This window comes from Pistacia vera, unplaced genomic scaffold (genome assembly GCF_008641045.1).
Source record: "Pistacia vera cultivar Batoury unplaced genomic scaffold, PisVer_v2 Contig169, whole genome shotgun sequence".
NCBI classification, from domain to species: Eukaryota; Viridiplantae; Streptophyta; class Magnoliopsida; order Sapindales; family Anacardiaceae; genus Pistacia; species Pistacia vera.
In genome coordinates, this window is record NW_022195779.1 from 349466 (window position 1) to 373924 (window position 24459).

Genomic DNA, 24459 nt, shown 5'->3' on the forward strand with positions numbered 1-24459 from the left:
TAATTCTCTTAGAATAAAGAGAAAAAAAGAATTAGCACTAGAGAATAAAATGAATAAAAAGTGCTACAGAAGAGAAAAGATAATAGGTTGTGCGATGGGGAACCCGTGAGTGTAGAAATTACCCGCATGTAAACCGCCGTGAGAGAGCGGTCTCTGCCTTGAGAGAGCGGAATGAGAATGAGAAAAAGAATTTGTATAGTCGTGAGAATACATGCGGATGAGAGCTATACACGAGAGAGAGTACACTCACATGACCAAGGGTTCCGAATCCATACATCGACCAAGACCGATCGGCAAAGAATAAGAATAAGAATAAGAATAAGAAAGAATAAGAATAAGAATGAGAAAGAAAAGAAAAGAGAGAAAATGCATTGCCTTGCATTAGTGCATATGCATCTCATCTGTACATGTTATCATGATATCCTTTATGGGTGATGAGAATAGAGAGAAAGAAAGAATAGAAAGAAAGAAAAGAACAGTAGAAACAGAGAAAGAACAAGAGAGATTGAATAAGAGAAGGTGACAAGAGTAAGGAAAGAATTGAAGAGTGATACACAGGGATAGTGGAGTAGAGGATTTACTCACTGAGCATCTTTGTGCTCACCCCGTTGTTTTCTATGTTTCTGCAGGACATAGGTGAGGACGTGGTCGGATGGACGTCGGTAAGCAAGGAGACTTGGCTACACTGTCCACTGTTTTGAGAGTCTTTTTGTACAAATGATACTGTACTATGTAAAGAATGTATATATTAAGTAAAGAAAATTTTTGGGCCCAACTATTTTGATAAGTATACTTGTGTTTTTATTAATATATTGTATAAATATGATAGTAGAAAGAAGTCATTACAATGCATTTGTGCATTTGCATCATACCTAAGCATGATACTATGCCTACTATCATGAGTAGTGAGAAATTAGAAATAGAGAAAGAACAAAGAAATTAGAAACAGAGAAAGAACAAAGAAATTAGAAACAGAGAAAGAACTGAGAAGAATAGAGAAGTATGATGTAAGGAAAAAAAAAATTCAGGATATGAGCAACGGAGATAGAAGGATAGCATAGCAGATTTACTTACTGAGCAACTAGTGCTCACCCCGTTGTTTTCAATGATTTTTGTAGGAAAGAGGTGAGAAGCGGTCGGATGGAACGTCGAGAAGCGGAAGGGAATGACATTACTGTCCACTGTATTTTGAGATTATGTATATGATACTTTTGTTGCTGTAAAGAATTTAGTATATAAATGTAAAGAATATTTTGGGCCCATTATCTTCTACTTATATACTTATGTTTTTATGACATATTTAGTGAATTCATATTATATTTCCCGAAGTATACTAGCTAGAAAGAGTTATTACACATTTGCCACGTCACCTTCCATGTCAATTTGTAAGGCTATTAGTAAGAATGATTTGTAAGGATAGCATCACTCTTCCATCATATGGGAGGTGAGAGATTTATGGCCAATGAGATAAAGGAGAAGTGGATACACAAAAAAGTGAGGGATTGATGTGCCAGTCAGGTAAATGAGGAGTGATGAGGACAAAGAAAAGTCAATGATGATGTCATCAGTGTAACCCTTCAGTCTGATTGGTTCAATTGGTTGGTCATTTTGCTGGGTTCCACCTTAGGCTCGGTTTTAAAACCTTGATTCAATGTTTCGAGAAAGTATGACCCCATGTTGTGTCTTATGATTTTATTGTATTTTTCAAGCTTTCCGTGGAGGGTTATATCTCTGGTTATATAAGCTTGATTGGTTTTCCAATTCACATTCTCCAGTGTGTTAAATTCAATTTTATTTTATTTTTTTTAACCTCAATGAGGTTTATGGGCACATGAGAGGTTATAGGTGGTCGCTCTTGCTCTTTGTTCAAACAAGAGTGTAAATGGGGTTTTCTCAACTTAATTGTGAGAGTTGCATGGCTGTTAATGGAGGATTTTCTTCTACTTTTCGTTTGAACATTTGTATGAATATTATTATATTGTTCAATTACTTTTATGTCAAATCACTTGTACTTGTTTCCATTCTTAAATTCAGATATTCTATGTATTATTTAATGCTATTTTACTATGATTACATGAATAAANTTTGTATAGAAGACTCAAAACTTTGCAATGCATTGAAGGTTGTTTCTTGTAATATCAGGACCTCCCAGCATTACCATGTCGTTGGTTTCTGAAGAAACTAAGGAGTGATTGTGCCTGCAACCAACCAGAGGCTTGTTCTATTATGTTGGAAAAATAGAAGGGAAAAAATAAAAAAGCAAATGTACTGAAACATCATAAGTGTACCTTTTCTTTGGCCCTTGGGGAGCCTGACAGTGACAACGCCACTAATGGTGGGACAGCTCCTTCTTGGAGCACCATATTGCAATGCCTACCACTGGTTGTGCAAAGCTGTAAAAGGGCAGCTGCTGCATTTTCCTTCCCTCTAGTAGACCCCAACTCAACAACCTCAACCAGAACAGGGATCCCATTCCCCTGACCGATTGCAGTCCTTCCCTCAGGAATTGTGGCAAGATTTGCTAAAACAGCAACTGCCTTATCAACCATCCCAGCTGCTGGATCCATCAAATCCACGAGGTGCTTTACAGCGCCAGCTTGCACAATTCGAGCTTTGTTTTCATGATATATAGACAAATTAAACAGAGCTGTTGCTGCATCTTTCTTACCCCTAGGAGTCCCATTCCCCAGCAAATCAACAAGGGGTCCAATCGCCCCAGACCTCCCTATCTTGATCTTATTATCCTCGATCACAGATAGGCTAAAGAGAGTGGCAGCTGAATTCTCTCTAGCTTCCGGGCTACCTGTCTGAAGGACATGAATTAGAGGTTCAATGGCATTGGCATTAGCAATTGCACTTTTGTTGTTATCATTAATTGATAGGTTAAGAAGTGCTGTAACAGCATTTTCCTGAATCTTTGTGTCTGTTGAGTGAAGCAAATCAACTAATAAGCTGATGGCTCCACAGTTTGCTATTACCATCCGATTATCCATGTTGTGCTTAGCAAGTAACCGGACTTCTGACGTTGCATCCCTTTGAGTATCAAGTGATGTGCTCTTCAAATCCTCAATCAATTTCCGTACTTGGGTTTCAATGCCAGAAAGATCAGCTCTGGTTTCAATAGCCGAATTAGAAACAATTCTTGGAACAAACCTCTCTGATGGGCGGCGCCAGACCACTTGGTTCCGAGACCGTGTTTCCACCATACGAGATGGGAATTCAGTTTCCCTCTGTGTGGTGGTCAAGGTATCAGCTGCATGAGGTTCTGATTTTACCTCTCCAGAAGGATCAGTGTGATGGTTTGATCCCTCTGATGTTTCATTGCTATCTCCTACCACTCCCTGAGAAAAGTTTGTGTTAGAAAGCACACTGGAGGCTGAGCCATTCCTACTATGGACGTGAGACGACTGTTCGGCAGTATCAATAGAAGTAGAAAATTCTTTTCTAGATGGTGACATAGAGGGTTGACCAACTAATTCCCCACTCTGTTCTTCAGAGTTAGCAAATCTGTCCTCAGAACTGGTAAGAGATACTCTTGCACTATCCAAGGCCTGCCCATTTCCAGCAATACTTGACAAGGAAGCCTCTGAGGTTGAACGGGGATGTAATGGGGAAGTTCCCTCCCGATGAATCCCAGTGGACAAGATTACGTTCCTACCAGGCGAACCTGTAGACTGAATTAACTCTGGCATTATTGATTGGCTGCCCCTAGTTGGGGGAAAAAGGTGTGCATCTCTAGGTGCATTAGAATCTGCATGCACAAGAAGAGGCGAGTGTTGGTTTAAGCTCATAGTCTTCATGGGATCAGGCAGCTTCACATTGTTTAATTCACACCAGTTTGCAATTAGTGCCTTTACAGTGTAATTAGGTATTAAGTTGGTATGAGCCAGAGTCTGACGTGTCTTAGGGCAAACAGTGAGGCCAAGTTCAATCCATTTCTTTATGAAGGCCCGCTCATATGTTTGCCCAGATGCTACAATCACTGGATCTGTCATCAAGTCAAGGGAAAGAGGACAGCAGAAATCAGGAGGTATAGGGACTGGGCTACAGATCTGCGACTGTTTCATCACAACAAGGCCATCATGCATGCGGGTTACAAGGGTAATCATTTGATCCATAAACTCAGCTTCCTCAACCTTTTCAGCTTGTTCAGCATTCTCCTTCAACTTTTCAAGGGCGACAGCCTCTATCAGAATCTCCTGGTTTGACCTCAAGCTCAGGCTCTCTGCAATTTTTACCAGGATCTCTGAGCTGGGTGTGACACCATCCGCTTGATCTCTTTTAGCTTCTATGATGGGAGATGATGCTTGTGAATATTCCATATGCTTAATTTTCTGTTGGCAAAGCTGCAATCAGTCATTTCAATTGTTATTCATCATAAATGGAAATTTTTATTTTATTTTTACATTTTTTTGTCACAATATTTTCAGGGTCCTTTGAGCACCAAATTAGTTTCAGAAATGTAAAGGCTACTGTTCCAAATGTACAGGGCAGTTCCTAAGAAAAAATCCCTGGGGCTGGGATGAAACAAGTTATTGGTGGGAGGATTCCAACCAGGATGATGCTTCATGATGGACTGAAGCCAAGCTGATGAGCCACTCAGGCCAACCCTCAAGAGTTCATCATAAATGGGATTTAACCATCAATTAGCCCAACACAGAAATCTAACAAAGGTCTGACAATAAATTCTTTCACACTCAAAAGTTACATTGAATTTGCAATACAGCCATCTGACAAACGGCTTTTCATATAATTAATGCAACTTATGAGTGATCATTCTGTGAATCTGAGGGCTACTCTTTGAATTAAAACTGCTAAAGTAACAACTTCAACTAAGATTTCTAGTCAAAAAGTACCTCAAGCGATGCTGAACTCAATTCATCAGGAAGATAGTGATGCGAACGGTTTAGCAGCTGGAGAATATCCCAGGCAGAAGTCCGTGTTTTTGAAATCAATGATTCAACTTGCAGAACCTGACATCATGGTAATGAGAAAGAGATTATTCTCAACATTAAGAACTCATGCGGTGAAGTTACTCTAAAAGTCTAGTGAGTCTACACATGGTGGAACTGCAAGTAACCATAAGGACCAATCTATTTTTGTCGCAACCTTTTAGTTGAAATAAATTACCCTGGATTACAAATTCAAATTATCTTCAAAACAAAAGATAAATCTTCATATCCCACTGACAGAAGTTCAACAATCTCTTTCATTGTCCTTCCATCTCTCACATCCATTACAAACAGAACCAGCAGCTCTAGCACCTAAACCATAGCATCATTAGGACTGTCACCATCAACACCACCTCTACCTCCACCTCCATTATCATTTTGAAGTTGTTGGCAACTACTGCCACCTACAGAAACAATCAAATGGTAACACCATTACACCCAACCCTTCTCACCTCCACTGACACCCTTCTGTCAGCTGGTGACAACCACACTGCTGCCACCACCACTTTCTATAGGATATTAACTACCATTCATGTGATCTAATAATAAAATACGTGGAAAAACACATCTAATGTTGTCAACTCATCGATACTAGATTAAGATAATTCAGTGGTTTAAAATTTAATTCATACCATATTACTAACTTGAGATAATGAATAAGCATGTGAAAGACAAGGACAACCTAAATTCTTTCATACATTACTGAAAACAAAATAGAAAGAGGAAAAACAAATCAAGGAATATAAAAGGTCAATTGACAGAGCAGAGGTCTCCCTTTTATAACAAAAAATATAACCATAAAATGACCAGACTAAACATGACAAAATAAACAAACTATGGGAAGATGTTTGTATTGATCAAACAAACACTAATTATTAATGCTACCCCTTACAAGTGAACTTAGAATTTTTTCCATTAACTTGGTCAGAAAGATAAATCAGCTGCATAATCACAAAATCATAAACTGAAATTACAATTTGTTAACTTACAAAATAAACTTTACTCAACAATGGTTGCCAGCTTTCAAAGAGCTCCCTTAATTCATCAATAGATTGGCCAAACTCTTCAAATGCCTTATTAAGCACTTCATCAGAAGCTATTTCAGAATCAATGATAGCATCAAGTATTGGCTTCAACAACTTAAATATCTCTTCTGCTCTCTGGTAATACTTCTGAACAGGGTCCAAATTTATGTTGTCAAAAGATGATAAATGTAAAAATGAAGAGATATTTTTCAGAAGCACTTTTAACAATGATATCTCCATCACACCTGCATCAATGAAAGAGTTAAAACAATACCACAAAGAGAAAGGAATGCTATTATATATCTAAACTTAAAATGGCTAAAGTACCAGGCATTTAAAAGCAACATATCATATAAGCTTCTTTGGAGCCAAAAAAAAAAAAAAAACCAAAATTGATTGATCCAATATGTGAACTAAATTATGAAGTTCAAATATTTGAGTAGATAATTATTATTTAGTTGATAAATCTCAAAACACCATTGGATTGACCACATACCAAAACATACAATCTATATGGACTGATGAAAAAATTTTAAATTGATAGATTTTACCAATTAACATATTGGATACTTCTAAGTTGTCACTAATTTTTCAAGTTAATAACACCACTCTTACTGTCCTCCAGTCCAACAACCCAATCAGAGTGAGATGCCTTCAACTCTTGGTTTAAAATGTGATAGGAACCCACTTCCAAATTGATAGGAATTGGGCTAGGCAGTAGGCTTTTGATAGGAATTGGGCTGGACAGTGGGCCTTTTGTGGGCTTGGATAAAACTCTCCTTGAAAAACCAAACTAGCCAAGAGAGGGTGCCAAACTCCTTATAAACCACATGCCCACCCCTTTTTCCTCTCAATGTGGGATCTTAACATTCCCCTATGTTTCGAGATTCAAGGCCCTCGTTCGTCTTCTTTCCAAAGAGCACCTGCCCTCATTAGCTACCCTACCCTCATCGACCTATACTGCCCTCCCTTTGGGTCTTACTTCGCCTAGAAGCCTATCAAGCCCTAGAAGCCTGTTAGCAACTCACCTTCTCGGCCCTTCAAGGGGACCACTGGGCCTTGTTGCGTGGGCTCGAAAGGTGGGGCCTACTCTGATACCATTAGATAGGAATTGGACTGGCTAGTGGGCCTTTGATAGGAATTGTGCTGGACAGTGATCTTTTTGTGGGCTTGGATAGAACTCTCTTTGGAAAACCGGCTTGCAAAGGAAGGGTGCCCAACTCCTTATAAACCATATGTCCACCCCTTTTCCCTCTCAAAGTGGGATCCTAACTTAATGAGTGGCTGAAGTGCATGTGCACTGATCAAGATTATCAAATAAAAAACTTGAAGCATTTTCAACAATCTTGTCTTTCTTTTTTTTTTTGTAAGGTGGGGGTGGTGGGGAAGGGGTAAGATCCATCTTTTACATGTTTACATTTTGCAGCTATCAAGCATTAAATTATTTAACATTATAAGTGGTCAAGCTTGTAGCTATCAAACATTAAATTATTTAACATTATCAGTGGTCAAGCAGCGAAGTAGCATCCATATAGGAGATTACATACACTAGGCATTGGAAGACTCTAAACCAAGTTGAAAAGAAAAAACAGAATTTAAGTCACACCCATCAGATATAGCTGGTTTTTTGTTTTTAAACCAACAGAAAGCAAAGATTTTATGATTGCACTCATGAGAAAAAATGCTCTAATAAAAACCATTCAGAAGGCACTTTTGATTTATGCACGAATTTTAAGGTCAATGTTCTACGAACTCTCTCCCACTCTTATGCTAATCTTTGCATCCTTAGGGTGCATTTGTGTCAACCATAAGCCCCAAAAGTACTTTCCTTTTCACTCTCTTTTTCCTAATTTAATATTTCTCATACTTTCTCATACATCTCTTTATTTCCTATCATACAAACAGGTTATAACTAAGAAAAATCTGCCAATGGACATTGCAGAGCTTAAGAACTGCCCATGCATAATCTAGAACATTAGTTGAACGTAAGCATATTGAATACAACCATGAAGAAAGAAGCACCAATAAATTTTCTAACACCTTTAGTCCCTTAGCTATTTTTTTCTTAACATAATGTTCAATCAAGAAGTCACCGAGATGTATGTTGATATTAACCTGTAACTACTTCCACAGAAGCACACATTAATTCAACATTTTTTGCATTTGGCAGCATAAAGTTGCCAGATACAGAAATCTTACAACCAAAGCAAGTAACGTGTTAATTCGTCATAAGCTTTATGCTTCCATAGCTTGCAAATGCTTAACTTCTTTCACATATGGAAACCAGATCCTTATATGTGAAATGATTTGTCAACATGATTCATTGCAGACTTTGACTGAAAATGGTTAATGGGGTTAGTTCATATCCAAGTTTGACACTTCAGGCAATCCAAGCGCTGCTTATGTTCTGTTCAGCATCATGGAACTAGCTCCTTGAAACTGGAAAAGTTAGCAGTCCCTTTTCTAAAGATAATGACTTCAATTTCCAATCATTAAGAACAAATTCCATGACACCATACACAGCCTCAATGTAATACCCTAATTCCATCATTCAGTTTTGATTAACTTCTAAAATTATTTAGGAGAGCAACAACTAATACTGATATGAAGTTCCCTTCAGTAATATCCAAAATTAAAAAATACTCACATGCATAGTTATCATGCTATTCTTATGTATGTACATGTTTTTGCATATAGCAACGATCATTGATAAGCCCAATAATATGCTCACACAATTCTTACACTGACAAAAAACAAAATTAAAGGATGTCATGCAGTATAAAAGGGTAAAATATATTGCAATTGAAAAGGGATAGAAAAAGCAGAGAACAATATTTAAAGAAAAAACTGGAAATCTAATTTAGACACCCTTAAAGCAACATGTATAATGGCTAAAAGTATTAAAAGATGTTCCCACAAGAAAATAAATCCAAGGATAAATTAGAAGATTGAACCATGACCCTTGCACCAAGCACTAAGATCTTAAGAAAGCAAGAAATGCAAGGCTATTCACCAGGTTGGTTTCAGGGTAATTGAACTCTAAACCTTGTGGGAACAAACCACCAGCCTAACCACTCAAGATTACCAAAGAATTATGACTAATTACAGAGATTAAATCACAAAATTCCTGATTCACCATTAAACTTCCCTCTCTCTCTCTCTCTCTCTCTCCATTGATTTATTCACACTAATTTCCTTTTCACTAGCACCACCAAGGTACCTTTAGAATAAAAGATGACACTGGAGATGAAATTCATAAGATAAAAAAGTCCGCTTGGCCTGGTAAAAAGCTAATAAACACAAATATCAAGCAAGAAAGGGCATAGAATGTACCTTTATAACCTCGCAATTTCAAGCACTAAAGTAATTTATCTCACGTTGCTGATCTTTGAGAAAGCATGCTAAACCACAAAATGAAGAAACTCGTTTTGGACAACCAGTGAGATTCTCTGCACCTACACTATGAAGAAACCAAACCCACAGTAAGCTGCTAGGAAATTGAAATTCTCCAACAGGAGATACTGTGTACAGAATAAAAAATGACCATCAACATAAAAGAATCAGGAACAGACAGGAAATCAAGCATCAACATAGCAGTGAAGCCTTCTACAACAAAAAACTTGAACACAGTTCCTCCATAATTGGCTACCATCGTTATTTCTCAATATTTTGAAAATATATAGTCAGAACAAGTAGACATTGAAGTGTGTAATAAATGTATGAACCCATTTTTCCCTAGTCCTAGTCGAATTTTAATGAGTCAAATCCTCATCTGAATTAATCACTTATGATTCTTGTAATCTCTCTTTCCCAAGCAGATCCTTTGCAATGCATACACACACATGCAGAGAAAATGTAAATGGATCAGCGGAAATAAATAAAGGGAAAAGCATGATCCCAAACATCATGACTTGGCTCCTGTTCACTTCCTTCTATTGTGTCATGCCACTATCTTAAAAAGATGCACTGCATTTAGCTTTTGAGTTCAACAATCAAATATTAATAAGATTCAGTTTCTATATCAGATAGACACCTGCTTAATTTGGTATTTTACTGTTTGCAGCTAACTCTGCCTGCATTGCATGCAGCATCATGCTCTTGCACAGCTAGTCCCAAGCCCAGATGATGGAAGAGGATTGCAATAGGTTGACAGCTAATACAAATCTATAGGCACATGAACATTGCCTTAGATTCATGTAAACACCTCGACTAGTTTGGCATGAAGGCTAAGTTGAGTTTATTTGAGCACTATCAGCAGTTCATCCTACAATCTCATACTTGTACCATGTATTCAATTTTCAGATTAGCTTTTAACAAGTTTCTTAGTCAGTAAATCATGTGTATTGTCAGCAATTCAGCATATAATCACATTAAACTTTTATTCTCATCTTTCGACAACCAAGATAATATTTATCTCAAAATAAATACTTCTATAGTAAAATTTAAACTTACCTCATATTTAGATAAATATAAATTACATGCTTTCCCTTTCTTATTGCAAAAGATCTTTAATGTAACCACTAAATTTGTCTACGCGGAATGAAGATGAAATTAACTGGGCACTGGTTATTAAGATGTTCAACCCAATAATACATGAAAGGCCCTTGAAACACAAAACCAATCTATCATTTAAAATGAGCACAAAACCAGACATCCTGGCATAGGTGTAAGAAAGATACATCCAATTGTTGATGACAAAAGACAGACTTATATCAATACTTTACCGAATTGCAACCACAGAACAAATAAAAAAGGGTGCTTTCAAATTCACTGGTTTTCAGACTACCAATCACAAGATCTCTCCTCTTCCACAATTCATTTTATGCATTACAAATTCTCTACTGGCTCAAAAATCTGAGCAAACAACACAGAAAGACTTAGAAAATTACTGAACTGTCTAATCCTACTCCCTCAACCTACACCTTCAAAAAAATAAACATTTTTAGCTGATAATAGCTTGAAGTTAGACGTGTAATTCCTCAGAAATTTGGTTATTATCCAGTCTCAGTCCTCTCAAAACAGCAGCTCGGAGAGGGGTATTAAAGATGCAGTACAAATTTCATACAACTCTCTTACTTCACTTTCCATAACAGTGACGTAGCATTTATTACAGTTTTAAAAGGCGGATGCAGTATTTTCATTAGGGTATCAACCTTCCAATTAATATCAAAGATTAAAAAAAAAAAAAAAAAAAAGTAATTAACATCGAAACAATGTTTCCTCCTATCATCTTAGAAAACAGGAAATTAAATTATCAACTGAAAAAAATAAAATACCTCAATAATAAACAAGCGGCAACAAAATCTTATCTCACCAAAGCCCACTCAGCTCTCTGTTCTCGATAATGAAATGAAAACAGAAAATATTTAGATCACACTGAATAAACTTTCTCATTCCACACACAAACGATAACTCCAAGAAAACAAGTTTTCAGCTTGGTTACAAAACCCAAAAACTACAGCAATCATAATCAATTTCTGAATTACACCAGTCTTGATTGTTTATAAATAAATAAGCAGAAAATAATCTGAAAAAAAAAAAAAGTATAATAAAAATTAAACCCTAGACAAATCAAATTGAAATAATTAAAAAAGAAGAAGAAGGAAGAGAAGAAAAGGTACCTGAATTAAGAGAATAATAACGGAAAAAAAAACGGCTGAATTAAGGAAATGGTAGAAGTTGTGTTGTCAGAGAGGTAAGGACCCAGATTCCAATTCAATGGTGTGTTGAGTTTGATTATTAATTTGATTTGAAAAATCTTTAAAATGAACAGCAGAAGAGAAGAAGATGCTAATTGCAAAGTTGGAGAGTGGGACATTCTGGTAATTACATAAATATTGATGTAAGAAATTAAAAACATTTGGAGGTTTATTTAATTATTTTTATTGGGAATTGACCGGAATTTGGTGATTCTTCGGAGGTAGCCACCAAATAAGCCGCTTACCAAATTTGCCCATAGGTCGTTATCAAATTCATAAATATAATAAATAAAATATGTTTTGGTTTTCAGCTGCAAAAACTTATTGGAGCTTCTGTCTTTAGAAGAATCTCACATATTTATGTTTTATTAATTATTATAAAAAATTATCTCCCAATATTTAATAACTTATTTCACTAATTTTAAGTTAAATTTTATTTATAATGGAATATTTTTTTTTTTTGGGTTATAAGGACTTCTTTGGTGCATGCTAGTTATTATAAAGTATAGTAATGTATTTAATAAAATAATATTATATAGTATTATACTATATACAATAAGGTGTTTTCTATATCATTAACATTAAGTTAAATGAATTTGTAATTATTTTCAAATATGTATCTATTTAGATTTAATAATTTATTAAAAAATTGTCTTTAATTTAAATTTAAATGAATTATATAATATTATTGAATATATTTAATTAGTCGGTATTATTATACAGTGGTATTGGTGCACACGAAACATGGCGTTCTTTAGTTTTCAACATTTGATCAAATAATAATATTTGTGGATTAGTTATGGGAAGGAATTTTATACAGGGAGAAGGATTTGTCCCACCCAAGGTTTGGCGAAAGGACATTTCCACCCACCAGGTTTCGAAATGTCACCTTTTTCATCCTTCAAGTTTCATAACGACAATTTCCCATCCACCGTTATGTTTCGTTAGCAATATCCATTGTATAAACCATGTAAAGACAAAAATAGTCTGCTCTCTTCTTCTTTCTTTCTCCTTCGCCACCTCTTTTTTTCTCCTCTTTTCTTCTTCTTCTCTTTTCTTCTTTCTCCTCCTCCTCTCTTTTTCTCCTCTTCTGTCTCTCCCCCTTTCCTTCTCACCAGAGTTTTCTCACACAAAAATTAAAAAACTAAAGAAAAAAAATTGTTAGTCGGGTGCGATTCTGGCTAAATCACACTAGTTGGCGTGCGATTCCGGCCGAATCGCACTCGGCCCGGTGAGATTCCGATCGAATCGCATCCGACCAACTATTTTATTTTGATATAGAACACAGAGCTCAAAATTCACATTGGTGTTTTTGTTTTAAAAGCATGATGGAAGATTTCATATCCAAATCATGCGGTGATGGAAGAATGCAGATAGACAATTACTATGGATCAACAACAACAGCAGCAAGACCCAGCCTCAATGGTAATGGAATGCAAGATCTTCAGTGCCGCCACCTCCACAAACTCAACAACCCCAAAACAATGATGCCAAGTTCAAGAAAGGAAAGTCAACAAATGGGTCTTCTTCAAGAAGTTGAGTGCGGGTTGCTAGTTATAAGGTTTACACTGTTGAAGGCAATTAGGCAAAGTTACAGTTAAAGGGTCTTTCAAGAAGAGTTTTAGGTGGATTAAGGACGGGTTTTCTAGAGTTGTCTTTGTTTGGAGGTGATTTATTTCTTTTTATTTTTCATGTTTTAGGTTGTTATATTTGTGCTTTGTTTTATATAATCTCTCTGAATATGTTTAAGAGTATTCGCTTGTTTTTATGAATTGGAAATAGTTTTTTTTTCTAAGTTTATATATAGAGGATAAAATGACATAATTATCCTTCAATTATTTTTTGAATTTACTATTATATCTTTCTTCCGTTAAACTTGACTGACAGATCTTAATATGGGTGAGAAAGTGTCGTTTTGAAACTTAAGGGTAAAAATTCCTTTGCAAAACCTCGGGTGGGAAAATGTCGAACGTGTCTCAAATTAAGAAGAGTGGACCATACCATACCATACCATACCATATCCTTCAACGGCTTCTTTGATTTATTGAACAGGTTATTCTTAGCAAATGAAAATTGTCCATCTGTTGTAAGATTATTGGTGAAACTAACATCAATTACTGTAGGTTGGTAACTAAAATTTGATTAGATGAGGTAGTTTGATCAAATTTAAGAAAGTGAACAGTAAATCTAGGAATGTGGTAAAGCGAGGTTAGGATGGGATGGAAATGCAATAATAATATTCTCCGAAAAGTGGAACATTGTCCGGTCAAACTGCAAATAAGTGCTTTCCCACTTTCTCTTAAAACCCACGTCAACTTCTCTCTTTTTTCTTTCTCTGGAAAGATCTATCAAGAATACAACACGCACACGGCACACTTGTCTGGTAATCCGAGGGTGCGTTCGGTTGAGAGCAATCCCCAGTTAACAAGGTAATGTTATTTTATATTAGGGTAAAACTTTTTTATAGATATAATTATAGAATCAAACTAATTTATTACTCTAAGAAGGTTATATTTTAATAGAAGTGTAATTATAAAAATTAATATTTTAATTTCTTATTTTATAATTCATGTTTTAATAGTGTGTATTAAAATTTTAATTAATTGTTTTAGTAGCATTAGTATCACACAACTGTTCTGTTTCTACCACCAGCTAGCACTTCCAAAATCTAGTTGTGTGATACAGGCATCATTAGAAATTTTAAAGGTTATTATAGTCAACATTTTAATCGCCTATTTTTTAAACAAATAGAAGATCATGTATTGGAACCAAAAAAGAAAAGTATCCTTAATAAAATTGTAAATGCAGTTGTTGCATAGTCAATTGATATGAAGTCACAGACAATTGTCAATTGTTTTAAGCACTATAAAATTAGGACCCCTGATGTCGATGAATTACAAGTTACAAATGAAGTGAATGTGGAGAACAAAAGTCTTATTGCATAATTGAGTGATCAGATTTGACAACTTCACTATACTAATAGAATACATATTAATGTCTTCCTCGATCATCCAAATAAGTAAAAAGTTGTATATGCTTTAACTGAAGAAGAAATCATTGCTGCAATTAGAGAAGAAGAGAAATGAAATAATCCTGAGGATGATAGTATATAAATATAAAAAGTTTCATGTCATGAAGCTCTAAACATGCTTGAAAAGCTAGAAATATTTTGGTTTCAACAGAAGATGTTCATGCTAGTGAATTATTATATACCCGCAAGTTAAAAAGTGTCGTAACAACTTTAAAGAATATATCATTATCTCAAACAACTTTAGATAAATATTTTATTTCATTTTAAACATTTAATGTAACATAGCATATTTTTTTTTCTGTAATATACAGATAATTATTACTATGTGGAGGCAACTTTCCTTAAGACGGGAATTGGAAAAATTATAACTTATTACAATATGGAGTTTATTCTTGTTTATATCTATTCCAAATTTGGACTAAAAATTTTTATGACTATCTAGAGCTTATTCATATATAGAGTATCACTATAAAGATGTTTTACTGTATTTACATTATCACGTTTAGTTGTAAAGTAATATAAGATTTTGATAATCTTCTAAAATTAATAGTAATTACTATTGGTTACATAGGTGGTAATTTAACTACTTTCATTTTTTCAGGTATTTTAAAATTACTTAATTTTGTTACAATTTCATCCTTAACTATTAAAATTTTTGAACAATAATGCTCTTATTCCAAAATTAATTTACATGAACTTGTCATTACAATTTTACCCCTAAGGGGGCGTTTAGACCATATAATATTTTATTATAGAAGTATATTATATTAACGAAAAAAAAGATCACCTTGAAGATTATTATGAATGTTTAAAAAATTTGTTTGGTTAGTTCGAATAAATTAGTGAATAATATATTTGGTTAGGAGAATAAATAGGTGGATATATTATATAAATTACTAAATTGCCCTCCTTTTTTAATATTAATATAATAGTATTATTATTATTATTTTTTGAATCGTTTTTTAACCCCTTATATTTGAAATTTTGCTAAAATACCTCAACCATATAAAACTTTAATTTATAGCAAAATCACCCCCACCCACCCCATTCCATTGCCGACAGCCAACCACCACTGTCGGTTGCCGTTGGCAGTCGACGTAATGGTGCACGATTGGTTGTATGTGGCCGATTATGCGCCAGCAAAGTAAAAAATGGCCATATCTATGACATTTTTTATGGTTAGATCAACGGCCACATCTTTGGCCATGAAACAACCATAAAAACGCCAGATCTGACTGTTTCCGATCCATGGCCAGAAAAAGCCTTATCGGTGCACGACAGACCAGATCTCTCTGGTCGTAAACTATTACAACGATTGACGCTTGTGGTCGGCGGTGGTGAGTCACGGCCGGCGATGGTCTTGGGTAGTTGGGGGTATTTTGTTAACTTTTAAATTTTTAAGTGGCTGGGGTGTTTTAGCTAATTTCTCAAATTTAGGGGGGCTGCGAATTATTTTTTGGTAGACATTTGAGGGCAATTGTGTCTGAAATGGTTTTTAATTAAGGGCAAAATGGGTAGAAAATTCAAATTACCTCGATAATATTTTAATAACATCCCCTAGTAAGGTAATAAGATTACCCCCCACATTATCAACAGTAACCACTATTTGCAATAAAAGATTATCGTAATTTATTACTTGCAAACCAAACACAGTAATCTTGCAAAATGAACGAAGATTACCCCCGTTATCTTATTTACCCCCGAATCAAACAGCTCTTAATTAATTAAGTTTTTTTAACAATAATGCATTTATATTTAAAACAAATTGCAGGCCACCTAAGATTGTCGTTGCTCGCTGGCCAACCACCATCGACGACCACTAGCAGAGGTCATCGGAATGGCGCACGACCTATCGAATCTTGTCAAATGTGCATGTAGATCTAGTAGAAACAGTCAGATCCATGGCCATTAACGGCCAGATCCATGGCGCACAACAACCACGGATCTGGCCGTTTCTGGCCAGAGCCGGTAATGGCCATTAATCTAGATGGCCATTAATCTAGCCAGATCCAAAGCCAACTAGCTGTTTCTGGCCATTGATTTGGCTGGAAACGGCCATATCGGCGCACAGTCTGCTAGATCTGACCGTTCGTGCACCGTTATAGCGACTGCCGACAATCGGTAGTGGCTTGGGGTGAGTGAGGGTGATTTTGTTAGAAATTAAACTTTTATATAGCTGGAGTGTTTTAGCAAAATCTCAAATGTGGAGGGTTAAAAAAATTGATTCAAAAAATAATAATAAAAATAATATTATAATAATATTTAAAATGAGGGCAATTTAGTAATTTATATAACATACCCACCAATTTATTCTTCCAAACCAAATATATCAATACAACATATCCACCAATTTATTCAAACCTAACTAAACACATTTCTCTAAATATTCCTAGTAATCTGCAAAGTAATCTATCTTTCTAATAATAAACATTCTTAATCAATATTTTAAAAACCAACCAGGGTTAAACCCGGCAAAGAAGCTGGGTCTTGGGTTGATCAGTTTAACCAGTTGGACGGGTGGTCAAACCGGTGATGTGTCACAAAAAAAAATTCCAAATTTTTTGAATCGGCTCACATTAGCATGTGTCGACACTGACCTTCTTTCCTCTTTTTCGGCTATTTTCTCACCCAAAATCACCACCGTCACCACCACTGGAACCCCTAGCCTCTTCTCTTCAAAACCATACCCTTTATACCCTCTCATCACTCGCCGATTGCTGACGACGAAAAACATGTTTTTCAGCTGTCCTTTGCCAGATTCCAATCGTTTTGAGCGACGAAAACTCCAACCACCACCACCATTAGACTCATTGACTACTCCCTTAAAAAACCCCGAAAGCTCCCAAACCATTCAACCAACTAATCATCGGCGACAAAAAACACATTTTTCCGGTTGCTCTTTGCCATATTCTGTCCATTTTGAGTGACAAAAACTCCAACCAACACCACCATTAGACTCACCGGCTACTCCCTACAAAACCCCCAAAGTTCCCAAGTCATTCCACCCACCAATCGTTGGTAATCAAAAGCTAGGGTTTTGTCGTTTCTTGGCCAAATTCTGTCAATTCTGGTGACTAAAACTTAATCAAACACCACCTCCCGACTCACCGTGATCCTCCCTTCAAAACCCCCTAAGCCCGATTCATGTTTGCTAGTCAAAAGTCGCCGTTTTCACCAGCTGAAAGTCGTCGTTATAGCCAACTTCATTCACTCGGTTTTTTCCAAAAATAGTTGGACTAGCGAGTTGCTACAATAACACCGGTCCAACTTCAGTCAAATAGGCACTTCGATTTTTAGACTCTCCCGACTCGAATCACAGGCTCTGTTTTAAAAACCGGACCGGACCGGCCGGTTGGACCGGGAACCGGTAGCTTCTCCGGTCCGGTTTAGGTCTTAGGGGGGTTTTTGAAATATTTTAAAATTATGAGGGTTATTGTGTAATTTTATAGGGGTATTTTGGAGATATATCAAAAGTTTAGGGATTAATTGGTAATTTTACTAGGCCATTTTTGGAATAAATAAAAATTTTAGGCACTAATTTGAACTTTTTTAGGGGAATTTTTGTAATATATTGAAATTTAAGGGGTTAATATGTAATTTTTTAAAAATAAAATATTGCTGACATCATCGGTCCAACCGACCGGTCCAACCGGTTGGACCGATTGACCCGTGACCCGGACAGCAAAACGGTTTGCCCTCCGATTCGGGTTTTAAAATAATGATCACAGGTAGGGTCCTGATCCAACCGACCGGGCCAAACCGAGTTTTAAAACAATATTCCTAATAATACAACATTCTCTTAACCAAACACACCTTTAAAAGCTTTTCATTATAAGCTATTGAGTTAATCAAAGTTTTTCCCCTCAGACAAAATTCTTTCCACCATTAAATTTTTAAATGATGAAACAAATAGTAAAAAAATATTTTAAATGATAAAATAAACAGTAAAAAGACAATTAAATAAATATTCATAAATGTTCATTAATTTCTAATAATATAAATTCTAACGATTTGCTAATTAATTACAAAAAATTGAAGGGTTTACATTATCTCAAAAATCACAAAAATATTTTTGTTATTACATCAAACCACAAGGGTCAATGTTTTTAACTATAAACTATTTTAAATTTTAAGTACGTGTAATAAAGGCGCACATGAAGCATACAAATAAACAATTTAATGATATCAATATACTTTAGCAGTTTATGTACAACCCAAATAAAAAAAAAAAGACGTTTTTCAATGTAATAAAGTAATCAAAATCTTATACTTCATAACTTTGACATGTGCCCTTAAAAGCTTCCTTATCTTTTATCATACTGCCTAAAAATTGCGAAGGCCACTGGACGCAAAAGCTTTTGATTCACTCAAATGTATGTTACAAATATTCACATAAGATTCAATAATTTGACCAACATTTTCTGTACCTCTAATTATGACCTCTTTCATGAATAACATATATAAGCAGTGGTAAATATGGTCGCTGTTACTGGACAGTAATGTAGAGGCTAGAATTGTAAGCTTCACGTGTATTGCGAGTCAAAAATGCTAAAATGACATATTTCTGCTCCATATATCACTCGGCAAGCCCAACTCCTAATAGATTTACAGTGGCTGGAGCTCTTGCTCAGGCCCAGCAGTATCGACTGGTTTGTAGGAATTTACTGTTTGTTGTCTCTGCCTCCATAGAAACCACCAAATTCCATAAGCTGACAGTCCAACAATCATCGTAATGGTAATGGCTAATACCGCAACCAAATATTGTTGTTGCCACCATCTCCTACATCATTTCATAAGATAAAAATTGAAAAAGGAATAACATGTAAGTTTTTCAAAGCACTGGATATCAGGTCAAAGCTTAATGCCATGAAAGCACTTGTGAAGCATTCATGAAATATAAGCCACAACCACAATTCAATATAACTTTTTGATTATAAATATTGTGTGCATGTGTTACACGCAGAGAGATGCCTAGGCAGGGATACTTGGTTTTTCCTTTCACAGATTTTTGTGAAAAGATACATTATTGAACTCAAGAAGTATTTTCAGCAATTGCTGTATTAAAAGTGATCACCTGACACCTCTTAGTATAATGACAAAATATAATTCATAGGAAGCCAATATATTAATTAAAAATCAACAAACCACCTCCCTCCACTCTTTAAAAAAAAAAAAAAAAAAAAGTGCAGAAGAAAGTGAAATAATAACCTACCTCTTTGCTGGAGGCTTGATTTTCCATTGAAGCAACTTATAATTTCCAAAGGTGTCAGGAAGGTGCACACGATGTTCAGCAAGCTGGGAAATTATACTCTGCAGGTGTAACAAAAGATCAAGCAAACAGCTCTAATCTGATTTACATACACTTTCCAACATTTAAAGAAAAAAAAGGCATACTTACAATTGCAGTGTCATTAGAAATGTAGCTAGCAGATCCTAAAGGGAATATGGCCCATGTAATAAGCGAGCTATCTCCTTTGGATGTAACATTTAAAAGATGAACCTGAAACAATTTACCAACAATCATTGGCCTCCAAAAGTAAGATAAGCATCCACTTGAAGAAACTTCATCAAACAGTAGTTTAAAGCATCAATCTTATGCACTTTGCAGAATATATATCCAGCACCACCAAAACTTTCTAGATAGAAATACAGTATTTGTCTAACCTGAGAAGTATTAACATCTAACTCGTGAGCAATGAACTCAGTAAGTTCTGGGATATGGGGTTCCAAATTCGAGTAGTTGATGCTCAAAGACATATCAAATGTTATTTGACCAATTCGGAGTACCCCTGCATAATAAAGTAATGAGAAAAAATTATCAGAGCACAAATCAGAAGACAAGATATACATGGTTGAAGATGCAGTGCATAGGAGTGAATAAATATTTAGATAAGGAGCAAAATTTTGTCTTGCCACACGAATTGACAATAATAAACATGAAAAGACAATGACATGCTTTCAAACTATAGGACAGAATATGTCCCTTTCTTCTAACTTTGTATTTCCCAATTCACCAAACCTTATTGCATAGTGTCTTTTCTTCATTTTTAAATCTCTAAACAACATTTATTTGTATGCACATACACGTCTATGCAAAAATCCAACAAACCTAGTGCAATCTACCCAACCTCATGCACATGCCAGTATTTAATTTCAAGATGTTCTCCAAAAACTGACGTTACTTGCCCACTAGAATAAGGGGCCTTTCACCACCCACATGGAAAAAGAAAATTGTTTATTTATGCAAAGGATAAATAAAAAGGGCAAAGAGTTTACTCACTGCAGCTGACTGTACCTGGAAGAGCATAATTTGAAGGTTCATTAGGAGGTAATTTTGCACTTGGGTTCTTTCCACTTGAAGGAACTTGTGGCGGAGTACCAGTTTCCTGCAGTCGTTCCCATAACTCAGAACAATTGGTCTTCCAAAAACCAATCTTTGAATGTTCACGATCATACATCACAAGAGTATTGCGAACAACAATCCCTGATACAAAATCATATATTTACAATTCATAACAAATTACTAAATATAACTGGTAAAATAACAAAAAAGTAGCTAGACTATCCAACAAGAGTAACTGGCATAGCATGGTGAAAAAAGTTAAGAAACAAGTTCAGTAAAGATTAATACCTCCAAGGAGCGTAGTTGGATCCTTTCCATTTTGGAAAATCCCCAGACAATATGCACCACGAACCTTTGAATGCTTTAAAAACAAATCATTTAAAAGATAAAGCAGAAAACCCTTTATCAGTCATCATGTATCAAATGCCATCATCTCAACAAAGAACCCCTAAATCCCATCACACAGACTCCCTTTTGGAAAAGCATATATAAAAAATTATATTGATCAAGTTCAGCCCAGTTAAGATTTCTTTTCCTTCAAGAATAAGAATTACAAAGTTGACTGCTTACCCGGAACAAGTAATTTTCTGGTGATAGCAACAGCTTTTGCCCATTGCCAAAAACCATCTCAACTGCTGGAAAGGTATTTGAGAGTTGAGAGGCATCACTGAATCAAAAATCAATTAACCATTAATCACACCATGGATAAGAATTCAATCTATATTATAAATTACTTTTGTAGTCTTTTATGCTACAAATAATACCTTGAAGCACCAGAAAAACAAATATCATGGTAATTAGGATCAGGACCATGGATTTGCTTTAAGGACTGAAGTTCAATCATAATCTGCACAAGAAAGGTACTCTGTCATAATAGTAAAGGAAAAATCAAAGTAAACAATAATAGCAAGAGTCTGCAAATTTAGTTTGGAAGAGAATATCTATAGAAACAAGGAACAGTGACACAAAGCATTGATAAGATCTACCACCACTGATCTCAATTTTTAAGCACCAAAACAAAATTCTTCTGTGGAAAAAGTAATATGAAAAAGCAAAAGTTTTTCAGTTCACGAAAAAGGAAAATTAATAACTAAATATGTAGAAGGCATTGGAATTCAACATTAAACGGTATCAACATCAGATCTCCCTATTTTTAACAGCACAGGTAGTTGCCAATAAGAAAAGCTTTTGAAACAACAACAAATAAATCATAGGCAATAGGGGGACATGAAGCAACAGCCAGAATGCATACAATGTGCTCACATTATTTCCTACTTCTCAAGGATTATACCATTAAGCATAAGAACAAACCCAAAACTTGATCAGTAAAATAACAAACAAAATTTGGTCAGTGCATCTACCACTATTGTATAATGTTCTTGGAAGTCAAAGAAACAGTTTTTTACCGCATCCTTAAAAGCCACAAATGCTGCTTCTGGCAGGTAAGCATATGTTGTGCCACTATCAAGAACAGTTCCATGCTTTCCATCAAAGACCCTTGGATTTAAAGGTAATGGCTTCCCAGCAACACGTATCGCCTTCAAATTAATATTGTAGTATGGACTGTTGCCATCCCGAAACTAAAGTAAATGTGTGAGATGTATCAAATGTATTTGTCAGGCAAGTGCATGATGGATTTTATCTATGAGATAAAACCTTTTTTAAGACATACCTGCGTACAGGGTCTGAATGAGCAAAGACCATGTTTGCTGGAGGAGATATATCACCAAGAACCATAGCACCCCCACCAATATCCATCCCACCATAACATAACGAGAATGAATCACTAATCACACCTTTCTCAACAAGTTGGTCAACAACACTGAGATCACCACGGCCCAATCCCATTATGCCATCAGCATGCTGAGTATAAAGGTCACCAGTTTCAACATTCTCACAGCCAAAAACAGCACGCTGAGGCACAAGTTCACTTTGATTGCCAAAGGATAAAATATCCTCACCAAGAACACCACTGCTTGAACTCATCTCAGCATACTGTCTCTCGTAAACACATTGTACCCTGTCATGGTCACAATTGCAGTCCAGATTGCATTTTACAGGTTGATACGTGCTTGATAAGTCAGGCTCGAATTTAGGATCCTAGGGAAAACAAACATCAACCCCCAGTTCAGTCAATTACATGACCAAAAGTTTCTAGCAAATTTGAACTCAATTACCTAGAAAACTACACATTAGGTATTCAGTATATAGCATAAACTATAACCAAAAAAAAAAAAAAATTGCACCATATACATTTCAACTCCTCTTAATAGAGCTACTATAGAGTAAACATAGCCGTTTACACGCCTAATTATATCAATAAACACCAAAGATTTGTTTCACATAAAGATGAAATTAAAAAATAACCTGATGCCTGCCGCACTGCTCGCAAGTAGCACAGGGGACATAGGTAACAGTACTTCCCGTATCAACAATAAGAGCGAACTGTTGAGGTGGCGTACCGATCCAGAGACGCGTAGTATAATACCTTCAACACCAAATCAAACCAAACTCAAACAAAAATTTACTTTGAAACAAGAGATCAAAGAAAAATATACATAAGTTAACATAAAATTCAAACCCGTTGAGAAGTAGATCGTCGTGGAGTCGCATGCGAGCGCTAGGGTGGGAATTGGAAGTGGATCTCTGAAGGTGACGACGAGAATTCGAGAAACTGCTTGTGAAGATATTAGGAGGGGAATGGTAGAGTGGCAATACCATGGCGGGATGGCTGCCACCGTGGAGGAGAGTGGCGGTTGAGGCAGCAGGATGTGATTGGAGGAGATACAAGAAGAGGAACATAGGGGTGAGAATAAGAGTAGGTGCCCAAGCCATTTGTGAGAACGGCCAGGGCGATTTGGAGATGAGAGAAAAGGATAGGGAGAGTGAGTGAGAATATGAAGATAGCTCTCAGACTCTGAGAATGATTCTCTCTTTCCTTCAAGAGAGTGAGAGAGGGAGGGAACTCGAGGGTTCAGAATGAATGAACATAAGTTTTTGTCACCTTCTTTCTAAAATAGCTCAATTTGCGCCTTTAAGGATATCTTTCTTAAAACGGAGACGTTTAAATTTTAAAGCGATTTACTTTTTCCTTTAAAATTTCTTTAATAGCCAAACGCATAATAATGAGGGCATTTTTCTAATTTTCTTGAAGAGAACGTTATCCTTGGTACCAATTATTTATTTAATTAAATCCTGATACGACCCTTCAACCCAAACGACAAAGACTCTCTAACTGACAGCTAATTCTATGAATAACATTTAGAATAATTTTGAATTTATTCTAGGATAATTTAAGATAACCTTTCTTGAAAATGAAAGGAAAAATATTTTGAGCTATTTTTTAAGTAATTGAATAATTTATTAATCGAAAAGTGGGGGACATATCAAAGAAACAAATTTGTTCTTT

General features: G+C 35.7%; 2 protein-coding genes across 7 annotated transcripts; both read right to left on the minus strand.

Moving 5' to 3' along the window:
• Positions 1-2085: 2085 nt before the first annotated feature.
• LOC116125622 (U-box domain-containing protein 4-like) lies at positions 2086-11755 on the minus strand. 6 transcript variants are annotated; one of them, XM_031411329.1, is made up of 7 exons: positions 11599-11755; positions 11254-11309; positions 9311-9432; positions 5942-6222; positions 4857-4973; positions 2289-4334; positions 2086-2198 (listed from the first exon to the last, which is right to left on the minus strand). In XM_031411329.1, the coding sequence occupies exons 4-7, from the start codon at positions 6215-6217 to the stop codon at positions 2139-2141; spliced, it is 2499 nt and encodes an 832-aa protein (XP_031267189.1). In that variant the 5' UTR covers positions 6218-6222; positions 9311-9432; positions 11254-11309; positions 11599-11755; the 3' UTR covers positions 2086-2138. The 6 variants fall into 6 exon arrangements, with proteins under 6 accessions (XP_031267189.1, XP_031267184.1, XP_031267185.1 ...); XM_031411324.1 differs by having other exon boundaries at positions 2289-4346; XM_031411325.1 differs by having other exon boundaries at positions 2289-4346; positions 9311-9437.
• Positions 11756-18974: 7219 nt separating this feature from the next.
• On the minus strand, positions 18975-24044 carry LOC116125573 (aspartic proteinase-like protein 2). Its single transcript, XM_031411276.1, has 12 exons — positions 23632-24044; positions 23418-23538; positions 22723-23150; positions 22457-22613; positions 21815-21897; positions 21621-21717; positions 21339-21411; positions 21003-21191; positions 20372-20496; positions 20106-20207; positions 19920-20017; positions 18975-19487 (listed from the first exon to the last, which is right to left on the minus strand). Exons 1-12 carry the CDS (start codon positions 23883-23885, stop codon positions 19313-19315), a joined length of 1902 nt encoding a protein of 633 aa, XP_031267136.1. The 5' UTR covers positions 23886-24044; the 3' UTR covers positions 18975-19312.
• Positions 24045-24459: the final 415 nt, after the last annotated feature.

Bases quoted from the DNA above. Each gene is read 5' to 3' on its own strand.
- LOC116125622 (XM_031411324.1), bottom strand. From the start codon at position 6,217: ATGGAGATATCATTGTTAAAAGTGCTTCTGAAAAATATCTCTTCATTT. The intron at 4,974-5,941 runs GTAAGTTAACAA...CCATGATGTCAG, and splicing joins TGTTGAGTAAAGTTTATTTT to GTTCTGCAAGTTGAATCATT. The intron at 4,347-4,856 runs GTACTTTTTGAC...GACTGATTGCAG, and splicing joins TGAGTTCAGCATCGCTTGAG to CTTTGCCAACAGAAAATTAA.
- LOC116125573 (XM_031411276.1), bottom strand. From the start codon at position 23,885: ATGGCTTGGGCACCTACTCTTATTCTCACCCCTATGTTCCTCTTCTTG. The intron at 21,898-22,456 runs GTAAAAAACTGT...TTTCTTGTGCAG, and splicing joins TTGTGGCTTTTAAGGATGCG to ATTATGATTGAACTTCAGTC. The intron at 20,018-20,105 runs GTAAGTATGCCT...TTACACCTGCAG, and splicing joins TTTCTAATGACACTGCAATT to AGTATAATTTCCCAGCTTGC.